The 12,762-nt window shown below is 42.0% G+C and overlaps 1 protein-coding gene across 1 annotated transcript in view; it reads left to right on the forward strand.

The window, feature by feature from the left end:
• Positions 1 to 12,762, forward strand: part of GAD1 (glutamate decarboxylase 1) — a 36,674-nt gene that overhangs the window by 18,185 nt on the left and 5,727 nt on the right. Inside the window, exons 6-12 of the mRNA XM_058549230.1 lie at positions 4,434 to 4,546; positions 5,691 to 5,806; positions 5,891 to 5,970; positions 6,195 to 6,249; positions 7,756 to 7,872; positions 8,933 to 8,997; positions 11,990 to 12,068. Of these exons, the coding sequence (XP_058405213.1) occupies positions 4,434 to 4,546; positions 5,691 to 5,806; positions 5,891 to 5,970; positions 6,195 to 6,249; positions 7,756 to 7,872; positions 8,933 to 8,997; positions 11,990 to 12,068 (625 nt within the window). The remainder of the gene's footprint in view (positions 1 to 4,433; positions 4,547 to 5,690; positions 5,807 to 5,890; positions 5,971 to 6,194; positions 6,250 to 7,755; positions 7,873 to 8,932; positions 8,998 to 11,989; positions 12,069 to 12,762) is intronic.

A 12,762-nucleotide genomic window follows, 5' to 3' on the forward strand; every position in this document is an offset into this window, starting at 1 on the left:
AATTAGTGATATACTCATTTTTTTTGACCTGCACTATCATTGAGTTTGGGTGGTGCTGGTAATAGAGAATAATAACTGTATACCTCAGTATAGCATTTTTAAAAGAACTATCCAATATCCTAATTCAAGTGGCAAAGCGTAAGGTGTCTGTTAGAATAGAAAGGACACTTGTGTTCATGCTTTTATACCTGCCTGTGCATATAGCTTTGAGATACACTCTTCCAACCAAGGACACAGTGAAGATCCAAAGAAAACTTCACAAATATGCAGTTGTCCATGGCACGTTCAGCTCTTTTCTTCCAAAACGGGGCCACCAAGCACGACTGTGCAGGTTGAGCAGTGCCCAGCTGTAAACAACAGCTTGCCCTCGAGCGCCTGACAACAATACGTAATCTCAATGGCACGATCTATCACAGCCCTTTGTTATGAGGTTATGATTTCAAGTATCTAGTGCTTTATTTTCATAGAAATTACACAGGAGAAATTTTCTATGGGAGTTATCAGTCATTTTATACGACTAGGCAGGTTGTTAGAGAGGAACCTGCAGTGAGCGGTTCTCGTTTGTCATAGAAAAGCAGCTGTGAGGTAAAGGACTTAGAATTCTGATTCTGAAACATACTAATGGTGAGATCTTAAAACAATGCGTGGAATTTCTCTGAACCTCGGTTTCTTCTTCAGGGAAATGGGGAATAATATATCCATCCTACAGAGTGGTTCTGAAGACTAAAAAAGGCACCAGTCTTAAGTGCTAGCGTATGCAAGGTGCAGTGCACACACCTAGGAAAGACAGCCACCCCACAGGTCACTGTTGCCACTCGAGACGCCTCCCTTCAGCCTGCCAACTCTTTTTTTCTGTCTCTCATCATCTCTGGATACCAGAGGGGCTCACTAAGTTCCCCCTCAGGTGTGTTATCTTTTAATGTGAAGATGGACCACCTGCCACATCTGTAAGGAGGGGAACTCTAAGAGGAGTGTCAAGTTAGAGTGTCAACGCTGAATTTCTCTCATTAAAGAAGTTCCCAGTTTGGCAGTCACTGAGAATCCAGGTTCGTTGTGCCTTTCTGATCCATATTATAGCACATGGTTCTCATCCTCAGAGTCACCTCATGGTGCAGGCTAGCTGCTGGAGCTCTAACCATCACTTTTGTGTTCCAGAACTCAGGAAGGAGGGAAGGAGAAGGAATTGATAGGGAGAGGAAGAAAGGAAGGAAGAAAAGAAGGGAAGGGAGGGAGGGCAGGCGGGCAAAAGAGGAACACACTCTTTCCTTCTAAAGAAACCTTCTCAAAATCTCCACAGAACGTTTTCCTTAGCATCTCTTTAGTGAGAACTTAGTCCCATGGCCACACCTAGGGAGGGAGGCTAGAAATGTAGTCTTTAATCTGGGTGAATTGCAACTCTAAATAAAATTGAATGAAGCAAAGGAAGATTGATATTGGTTAGCAACCAGCAGACTGGCACATAAGAGAAGTACAGCTTCTTAACAATCAGTTTGCCTTAGTTCAGAGTGAGTCCCACCGGGAAGGAAAGTTGAACCACTAAAAAAGGGCTGACTCCCTACCCTATTTGGAATAAAGAATGGCTCAGAACTCTCCTTTAGTGTCATCCGTGAGTGTCACCATCCTACTGTTTTAAACTCGAACTTCCAATCCCATGTTCCTAGTTCTTGCTTCACCTCAGAGCTTGTTGCAGATTATGTTTCTTGTTCTCTGATTCTGAAATGTCATTTGTACTCTGATTTTAGCATTGAACCAGCTTCTTCTAAATCCATATTTGACCTTTGATCTCTTGACTTTATCTGCTTTCATCTGTCATTTAGGGAAGGGGCACCTGACTTGGAGTCCAGGTTGCAAGAGGAGAATCTCCTTCAATTGTATACAAAATGTTGTGCATATCCACATTTTCTTCCTGGAGAGAAGGACCATAGCTTTCCTAGGATTCCCAAAGGCATCTATGATCCCAATTAAGTTAAAAACCACTGCTCTAGGGTGAACGTCAAGGCCTTCTATAAGACTCTGGGTGCAGGCAGACTCCCAGTTGTAAACATGTCCCAGGATGGGAAGGCAGGGTCAGAGAAGTGTCAGGAACAGGGAACACCATGTTAGCCCATTTGTCAGGCCTGGCAGAGGATCAACAGCTATGGACCAATCTACCAGCTTCCAGGAGAGGTTGTCAGGACTAAAGCCATGAATCAGGATAAGCTTGGTATTAGCTGTGAGATAACTAGTCTTTCAGACCCAGGGAGGGACTGTCAAACAGGATGCAGCCAGGGCCAAGAACCAGATGCTGGATTCATCCTAGTAAGCTCCCTCCTCAAGGTTGAGAATGGTGTCTTATAACATCTTTGTCTCCTTGGTACGTAAGATGTCATCTGGCAGAGAACCGTCACTCAATAAGTATTTGTTGAACAGAACTGAAAGAAAGGTTTAGGAATTGGGTACCTGGTACAGATAAGGAACCTGAAATAGATGAGATCAGGTAGTCTCATGATCGAACTCTCTAGACTCTTCCTCCTAATCCTGAGAGTAATGGCCATGTTCCTGGTCCTTAGGTAGGATCACTAATTCATGGAAACCTGGGCCTAAATTGATTCAAATCATGATGTGGACCAACCCCCTGGCCTTCAGTCCCATCCCTTCTCCCTTCTCCGTGTGGTTCCTGCCTGGCCGTCTAACACTGGCTTGACTCCAACTCAGCTTTCATCCAATCCTTGATAAGGTTCTGATATTATGGTGTATGATTCCATTTATTCCTTGCCTTACCCCGGAAAGCCTTCTCTTTAGGTATTGTGAGATTCCAGCACACACTCTGCCACTAGTCCCTCTTCACCACGCAAACAATTTTGGCATTCCAACATTTCCAAAAATCAGTGGCACTATTGATAACACATTTGTTCGAGAATGGTTAGAAGCACATCATGAGTTTGCCTCTTGGTACACTCAGCAGCACAGGCTAAACCAGGAATCCTTCTCTTCTTCTTCCTTTATCAGGCCATCAGACATGAGGGAGTGTTGGTTGCTACGGTGATGGGGCTCAGAGCAGAACCAAAGCATGATTGTGACCTCCAGAGGTGATGGTAACTGAACATATGATTTCCAAGGGTCTTGCTCCTAAATTTCAAGGGTCCAAGGAAAATGAACATAGTCTTTTTGAAAACAAAACTCTTCTACCAATAGATATGTTCTGAGGATCCTCTAGGATCTCCTTGTCCTCTTTTACCACCATGTGATTAATTTGATTGCTTTTTTCCTCCATGATTAAAACTTAGTAGCTTCACCTGTGTCTTATGTACAACAATTGTTATCTCATCCTTGCAAATATATTTTCTAAATTATTAAGCCAGCAAGAATTGCCATTAGTCCTCAGCATTGGCATTCAGCCCAAACACCCTAGTAAATGATAAAGTCTCCCCATATCACTCGGCTGAGTCAACCTAGGAATCTCTCTTCAGCAAGCATGGTCTGAACCGAGCTCACAGACTCTAACGCTTAAGAAGACCAAGCAAAAAGAAGAAAGACAAAGAGCCTGAGAGTCAGTAAATAGCTTTTTGTTTTCTGGCTTAATTTTCTGTGAATGGACCTTCTTTGGTTTCTCTTGAGGCCTATCCTTGGTACCTCGATCTTGTTTCAATGACTAGTCTACCAGACTGTGCTTCTGTTTTGAATTGCTTTGAGAAGAACATGGCTTGCTACTTTTGAATCAGTTTGTTAGAAGACAAAGCTAACCTACCAGGATATCTGATGCTCAATTAGCTGTGTATGCAGTTGACCATCTTCTCGTTATTTACAATTGCCAATTAGAAAGTCATCACTTATAGTTATTCTTGACAGATATTGACTTAAGAGAATTATAGAAACATAGCTGTCCTTGGGGATTATCAGTAGAAAAACCATGTAGATAATTATATTGAGATCTTTAAAACCTGGGTCAATATTTCCAATTTTCTTCACAGTTAGCTTTCAGATGTTTACATTGTTTTTAAAAGATGGGCTTTGGCTCTGGATTTTATAGATTCTATAAATCAATTTTTTTTAATGTTGCAAACCAGTTTTATGTAAAACTTAGAATACATTTTTTTCAATTAACATTGGAATCGTTCTACAGTCTTAGAGGTGAAAGGGACCCAGAAAAGTCATTTTCTTTCCTTCTATTTATCTGGGTGGACGACACCTACGACATTCCATTCAGATAAGAATCTATTTTTTTGGTGACGGATCCACCGAGCAGGCTCTTCCAGCACCTCTCTCGGTAACCCAGGCTGGTTTCTGACATTTTACGATTGGCGGCTTAATGCATTTCCAGGAAATGAATTGTTTTAGTGGTTTCAAACATCTTTTTTTAGAACCCAAGTACAAATACTCAACCAATCATCTGTGTTCCCCAAATAAGTTGTTTGATTTCTTTATTTTCATTCTTTTTCTCACCACCTTTTCAGGTTTACATATGAAATTGCACCAGTGTTTGTTCTCATGGAGCAAATAACGCTTAAGAAGATGAGAGAGATAGTTGGATGGTCAAGTAAAGATGGTGATGGGATATTTTCTCCTGGTAGGTTTCTGTTCTCTTTCCCTGACTCTCCTCAAGGTTTGTAGTATGGATCCTTGGGACTCCTGAGAACACTAAACACAGAGTGAGTTCATGGAAGAATAATGGCCTTAAAAATATATTTTTCAGTACTTGGGCCTTCCTATCTTTCTGGGTGGAAGCTAGCAAGAGTGCTACATTCTATGTGTACTAACTAACAAAGGCTGTGCATAAACCTGTACAAACCGACAAAGGCTGTGTCTAAATCATGCTAAGCAACTCTGGTCTGTCAACAGTAGTTTGATTAAGCTGGGGATCGGTGAATCAAGATTGTCAGTTGACTAAGTGATTTGACCAGCATAGTATATCTACTTTGAATCTCTTGTTCAATGTAGATACAATAAGAAACTTTAAAACAAGGACAGATATTCTTGGAGGTGGGAAGGAGTTTGAGATAGTGTCGGAGACAATGTGATTGTGTACAAGGGGAAGAGAAGAAATAAGAATTGCAATTGTCCAGGCAATTCAAGCTGACTGTGGATTTGCCTGTTTAATTGTTAGGTGATTGATGCAAAAGTGATTAGTTTGTGTTGGCCAGATGTAGCTAGTTACCTCAGTTCTCCTTATGTCTTTATTTGAGTAAATACGAGTTTGGATTTACTTTAATAAACTTTGAGGTCTCTTAAATGACTCAACTCAGTTGGGCTGTTCTTTGAGGAGAGTATCCAAGCAATGTCACGGTTTCCTTCTGTAGGCTCCATTACTCTCTCTTTCTCTGTCTTTCTGACTCAGAGAACAGATTCATCTTTGTTCAGTAAATAGATTGAGCAGAAAGTGGAAGCAGGAAGGTTGTAACTCACCTATCTCTTTGCAGCCACTGCTGCTGCCACCTCTTATGTATCTGTCTACGCTTCAGGTGGGATGGGCACTGGAGCCGGTGAATCAGCCAAATTGCCTAAATGGCTTTGGTAATGAGTGTGATTATTTGTATTCCCAGGGCAAAGGGGCCAGAGGGAAGCCCTGGCAATAGGGAAGCCAGCAAAACCTGTCAGGATATTGACCTTCCCCTTTCTGACCTCACTTGTTTCTTGAGACCAGGTCATATTTTGTTGTTAGAAATGATAATAAGGGAGTCCCAACACCTCCCACTGTGTCTGCTTGTTGATAGGGGGAGCCATATCCAACATGTACAGCATCATGGCTGCTCGCTACAAGTACTTCCCGGAAGTTAAAACAAAGGGCATGGCGGCAGTGCCCAAACTGGTCCTCTTCACCTCAGAACACGTGAGTTGGTTGCTCCTGCTCATGGATTTTGGTGTTTTCCAAGGGTTTATCTAACTTCTAACCTCAAGCCTCTGTTTGTTGCAGAGTCACTATTCCATAAAGAAAGCTGGGGCTGCGCTTGGCTTTGGAACCGACAATGTGATTTTGATAAAGTGCAATGAAAGGTAGGCAGGGGAGAGTGAATATTAGGTTCTTGATGTATTAAATGTGTTCATCTGTTAAATTTGTTTTATTGTGCTTAAGGACTGACTCAGTACAGTGTGCCAAGCTGCTAATGGTCTGTTGAGAATATCCGATTAAATTACTTTTTTGCTGCTGCTAAAGTTTTTTTCATGTGCAATCTCATTGATTCTTCATTTTAATTTCTCTCCTTTTATAATAATTACAGGGGGAAGATAATTCCAGCTGATTTAGAGGCAAAAATTCTTGAAGCCAAGCAAAAGGTATGTACTCTATGGTGCATCTAAGCTCTGGTGAATACAAATTTTTTAAAAATACCTTCTTTCTGCCCTAGACAATAAAAGTCTTTGATAATATAAGAGATCATTTTATTGTGTTTCTAAAATTCTATTCTCAGCTGTTTGCTTACTTCCAAGTTGTGAAATGGTTTGGATTTAAAGCTGTGTCTATACAGTATCAATTTTTTTTTGAAAAATGAAAAATTCAGTCATTAAACCACTTGTCCATCTTCATTGTGCCAAATGATTAGTTTGATATACTTCAATAAATCCACACCCCGAGCATCATGAAGATACAACCTAATTATTTTCATTTGCTACTTGTTTAGGTATGATCTTATTTTAACAAATATCATTTTAGTTTAGGATTCTGTTTAGCAAAGTGCTCCCATGCCCTGGCACATGGCCTGTGGTACTTGGTGAATCCAGCCTCAATAAATTCTGTTGAACAAAAAAATGTCATAGAACAGATTTATCCACAAGACACTGCCAGGTAGCTGTCAGGCCATTTACCAACTTGTTTTGGTTACATTCTTGTACCTCCTTCTGTGACTATAGTTGTTTGCTGGGGTCTCAGTAGAGGAGATGGATGGAAATGTCCCCAGGACTGAGCAAGAAACATGGGTGGAGCTGAGCTCCAAAAAAAAAGACCTGGGACTCATAGATTTCCCCAAGCTTGTCTTAGCCCTGTTACTCCACTTCCTCATTTATTTCTTGTTCACATCAAAATTTTACCATGTCCACTATTAGTGAATGTTTCAGCTTTCACAGTGTATAGACTTGTTTTAAATAACCAAACAATGCTTCCGTATAATTATTAGGTCAGTACACTTAGAACAACCCAGCTTCTCAAACATACAATGTCCAAATGATATTCAGAGCTACCTGCCCATCACTCCAAACACTTATTGCTACTCTTTCCTGCTTTATTGTTTTCCATAGAACTTATCACTATCAAACATACTCTATATTGTGCTTATTTAATTTTGTTTATTGTCTGTCACTCTCCACTAGAATGTAAACTCCACAAGGACAGAAATCTTCACCAGTTGTGCTCACTGCTGTATTCCAGCATCTACAACAGGGCCTGGCACATAAACATCACTCAAAAAATAGATGTTGAGGGGCCAGCCCAGTGGCATAGTGGTTAAGTTCACATGCACCACTTCTGTGGCCCGGGTTTTGCAGGTTCGGATCCCAGGCACGGACCTACACACCACTCATCAAGCCATGCTGTGGCGGCATCCCATGTACAAAATAGAGGAAGATTGGCACAGATGTTAGCTTAGGGACAATCTTCCTCACCAAGAAAAAGAAGATGTTGAATAAATGAATGAATGAACCAACAAAGAATATTCCCAGATAGAGTATCTGATACCACATCAGCTTAGCTGATCTCTGTTAGAAATAAATGCTTCTGCAATTATTCTACTTCATGTGGAAAGGAGAAAGGTTAATAAGACTAATCAGCCCGTCTCTCTTCCCTTATAGGGATTTGTTCCTCTTTATGTCAATGCAACTGCTGGCACCACTGTTTATGGAGCTTTTGATCCGATACAAGAGATTGCAGATATATGTGAGAAATATAACCTCTGGCTGCACGTCGATGTAAGTGCTATAACTCATGGAGTGAGTCCACTCGGGGGGTGGAAGCAGCTCTGCTTTATGATTTGCCTCAAGCTTCTCCCAACGCCCCAGCTGGCTCTGTCTCCACACTACATTAGTGCCACTCTTCTCCAGCCCCCAGCCAGCCATCCACGACTGGTCCACACCACAGGCCTGCACATCCTCTGGGATTCATCCAGTTCCTTACTGGCCAATTGCTATCTTCTGTGGTTGATGCTAGAATATGGTCTCCATCACCTTTCCAGGAAGCTTTTGTCTGGACAAATGGCTACAGAGTGAAATATGACTGATTTCAGAGGGAAAAAATATAAGATACAATGTATAGAAAGTGGCCTTGAATGTGCACACTCAGCTATCTGCCTTCAGTCCAGCCATCTCTGACATTTTTCTAAAAAATGTGTATCTGGTACATGCAGGAAAAATAAGGTGGTATGTGGAAGGTGCTATCAACTGAGAGATTTAGTCTCAAATTTTCCCAGGAACACAAAAGGTACATTTTCACATGTGTGACTGGGTGTATTTTTTTCTTTGTCTCGGGCTGTTCTTGTGTCCCAGGCTATTCACTCAACATGCATCAGGTACCCACAAAAATGTCATGCTGTTGCAGGAGGTATGGTGGGACCTCCAAGCCTGGCTGCTGCTTTCTGAGTCTTTCAGGAGCCCTTGGAATTCTGCCCTAGGGAGAGTCACATGGCAGGCTCCAGCCCTTCCTGTCGCTTCCAGAGCCACCCTTGGGGCTCGTGGAGTGTGTCTTGCTTTCCAGAGTACTTTGGGCTTGCGTCTTAGCACCACGGGCTCAGACCCGGTTTACCTGTATCACTCACACAGCTACTGTAACATGAACCTGAACTTTTGAAGAGGGAGTGATAAACAATGAACAACTGCCACTGGTTGAACAATCAGCGTGGGTTCCCTTTGTCAGAGAGGCTTATGTTGTTTGCTGTTTACATTCTCTCTCGTGTTTTACTAGAGGTGTGGAGTGACTGGTTTTGGATTCTTAAATGTTGTTGTTCTGCCTCCCCTCCTTTCTCTGTGCCCACAGGCTGCCTGGGGCGGTGGGCTGCTCATGTCCAGGAAGCACCGCCATAAACTCAGTGGCATAGAAAGGTAAGGGCTGAGCTCGGGGCCTCCTTCCATTCAGGCCATCAAACATGCTGCACTGTGGGGTCTGCTGATGTCCCTGCCCTGATTCCCCACATCTTATTTCAATCTGACTAAGCTCACCTGAGTTCGATAGGCATTTATTGAGCACTTATTGTATACTAGGCAGTAGGAAACCAAAAGTGAGTGATTTCCCAGTCACTTGAATCCTCACCTCCATGAGTTCACAATTTAGAAAGAGAGAGAGACGACTAAACATTTGTACACAATGTGATAAGCGCAACAATAGATGTGATCGCTAGGTGCCCAAGTAGGAGAGTAGAGAGACTAAGCAGTGAAGGGATTTGGAGGCTAAATGAGGGTTTTCCAAGGACGCAGGAAGGGGCACTGATTCATTTCTCTCTTCTTTCTCATTAAGCTTACTGTTGGGAAAGGGGTGGGACCCTCAGCTCACCTACTTATTTATTTTCTTGTTCATCGTTCAAGTTCAGTGGGTCTTCTAAGCCATATAGGATTTTGACCTGACTCCTAAATATTGATCCAGAATAAACTCACATTGATTCATTTATTCATTCAGCAAATATTTACTGAGTGACTGTCATGAGCCAGGCAGGCGTGGATGTGAATGCTCAGCTACCGGCCTTCAGTCCAGCCATCTATGGCACTTTTCTAAAAAATGTATATCTGGTACATGTAGGAAAAATAAGGCAGTAAATGGAAGGTGTTATCAACTAAGAGATTTACCCTCCTGAAGCTTACCTGCCAGTGGGCTAGATGTTCATAAACAAAGAAATATTTAATCTGGTCATAGTAAAGAAAAATAAAACGGGGTTAGATAACAATGAGTGACAAGGCACGCTATTTGAGACAGGGTAGTCAGAGGCCTGTCTGAGAAGATGACATTTCAGCAGATACTGGGATAAAGGGACACAGGAAGCAAGGATACAGTGAAGAATATTCCAGGTGGTGGGAAGGGCAAGTGCAAAGGCCCTGAGGCAGGACTGTTCTTGTGAAGTTAGAGGACCATCAAAAAGGCGAATGTGGCTGGAGCAAAGTGAGAGAGGTAAGAGCAGACTGAGGTTGGAGAGGTGGATAGGGAGCAGGCATCAGGAAAAGCACACCAGTGGCTTCTCACAGCAAGGACTCTGGCTTAAGTTTTTGTTACCTCTACTGTGCCTCTTCTCTTCTGGGTCTGTGTGTTGAAAGGCCAGTGACAAAGTGAATGGGACTGACTCTTTGAAGCATGGTTATATGACTCTATAACTCGGAGGATAATATAGTAAGTTTAGATGAGCTGGTCCAACTGTACTTTAGATTTCTCAGGCAATTTTCATTTTTCCATCTTTGAGTCTAGGAAAACTTGAAACATTTTGTACTAGACTTATTCTTTTCTAACATTCTAAAGCACATATGTCTTTTCAGTGAAATCAAATCCATGTTGTACCTTATTATTTTCCATTTGTAGCAGCAAAGAATCATTTACTTCAGGCCTTTAGGACATTCAGAAAACCTTTTTCTTTAAGACATTTTATGATACCTAAATATAATTTTTTAATGACTCAGTGATGAGAGTTATGAGAAAATTGATTAAATCCACTACCCTTTAAATATGGCTTGACACTGATGCTTTTTAATGAGATAAGCATTTAGTCAACTTTTCTTAGAACTTTTCACAGGTCTCTTTCACAAAGGTTTTCTTCATTATGTACTTAGGGTAAATGTTCCTTAGGCTTTTCTCTCTTCTCCTTGAAACACAACGCACACCCTATAGTCACGTATACGCTAAATTATTTTCCCTCTAAAGGACCTAAGCAAGATGAAGAGGTTAAAAATTCACAGCAAGGATTTAGCTCCAGGGAGAACAGAGGCAGTATAATTCTGAACCAACTGCTATGTCTGGGGAAGACATCCTTCACAGGTACTAAAACGCAGAGCCCAGCCATGGGCCAGGCCGTTGGGAAGGAGTCTGTATAGCACTGAAGCAACTTACCCAAGATTTAATCCTCATACATTACACTTCGTTTTTTCTGTAATGTCCTAGCTAGTGCTCCTTAACCGTTTAATTGTGTCTGACAGAGTGATGTGGTTGCTAGGAGACCATGCTTGTTAAGCTATCATTGCAGCCTAAACTGGCAACATCATGTTCATTTAACATTTAAACAACGCTGCTAAGTAGTCAAAGTCTAGAATTGTCCAGTTGATCCTTGCTTTTAGGTGTCACTCTTCATACTACCTCATAAGTAGGCAGGTCAGCATCATTTTATAAAAAAGAACAGGAAGGCAGATGGAAGCCAAAGTCTGTTGCCTAGAGAGTGGCAGGCTAGTGAGGGGTTCTGAGCTCTGGCTCTGCAATTAGTCTCCCTGGATTTGAATCTTGGCTCCAACACTTCCAGCTGTGTGATTTTTGGGTGCTGTGTTTAACCCTTTTGTGCCTCAGTTTCTCCATCTAAAATAGAGGTGATGATAGTCCCTACATCATAGGGTTGTTGTGAGAATGAAGTATTCCAGGCATGGTTATTAGCATTTTGTATTTATTAACTCATTTTATCATTTATTCAATTCTGCAAAGTTGACACAATTCTCCCCATTTTACAGATGGGAAAACTGAGGCACAGGGGAGTTATGTAACTTGCCCAAGCTAGCAAATGTCAGAGCTAGGATTCAGACTCAGCCAGTCTGGCTCCAAAGCCTGAGTTCTTAACCATGGCACCATTCTGACGTAATGCCCATAAATCTCTCAGAACAATAGGACACATAATAAGTACTTCATAAATATTATCTATTATTAATAGCAGTTATTTAGAAGAGGCAGTCTGCAACTTAGTACCCTGAGACTGCCTGCGAAATATTTGTTTACTACTTAATTAGTCAATTTAGAGGACTAGGCATCGAAAATGTATACTGACTTGAGTTGCGATGGGTGGTATTTTCCTTAAGAGGACAGTTGCCTCTTGCTTCCTCCTGCACCTTCTGCTCGGATTATCATGGCTTCTTTCAGGGCCGACTCAGTCACCTGGAACCCTCACAAGATGATGGGCGTGCTGTTGCAGTGCTCCGCCATCCTCGTCAAGGAAAAGGTCTGTACTCCCTCCAAAGATGAGCTGGTGGCCTGCACATCCTTTAGAAGGCATAAGAAGAGCAAAGCAGGGGGGTCTTGTTACAGTACTTGTTGACAAACTCACAAGATTGACAGCCTGTTGAGACTGCCATTGCTGTTCTTTCCTGCCCTTATCTGTTAGCCTTCAGCTAACCCAGTGCCTCCTCTTGGCCCTCCTTCTCTACTGCCCTTCATCCTTGTTCAGTGCCCAGGGCCCTGTCAGTGACAGAAACGATAAGGACGTTATTTCATTTCACATTCCTTCATATTTGTACAAAAAATAAGTGAGAGCGATTGGGTGAGCCACCAACTCTCACCTCGGTGAGGACAAAAAGTGGTCACTGGAACATACTTTAAATTCTTATCATGAATTGTGTCCCAAGAGCTGAAATAAACTAGGTGGAACATCAACTACAAGTGTCAACTTAGGGCAACCTGGAATGTTGACCAAAAAGCTTCTGTAAATGAGTTAGTGGTATGTTCCCTCCTTTAAGCATCTAATAATAGGACCCTGCCCTTGAAAGCACTGTTGCTCCAGTAAAACTTTTCCACACTGAGGCATTCCAAAAAGTCTGTCTCCAGCCTATAGGAGATACGTCTTTACTCTACTCCTAAGTAGAGTGCCTGTTAATTTCATAGGAGACCCTGGAAAAGATGGGAAGACTTTTTAGGGG

The sequence above is a fragment of the Diceros bicornis genome, chromosome 10, assembly GCF_020826845.1.
Source record: "Diceros bicornis minor isolate mBicDic1 chromosome 10, mDicBic1.mat.cur, whole genome shotgun sequence".
Taxonomy (NCBI): domain Eukaryota; kingdom Metazoa; phylum Chordata; class Mammalia; order Perissodactyla; family Rhinocerotidae; genus Diceros; species Diceros bicornis.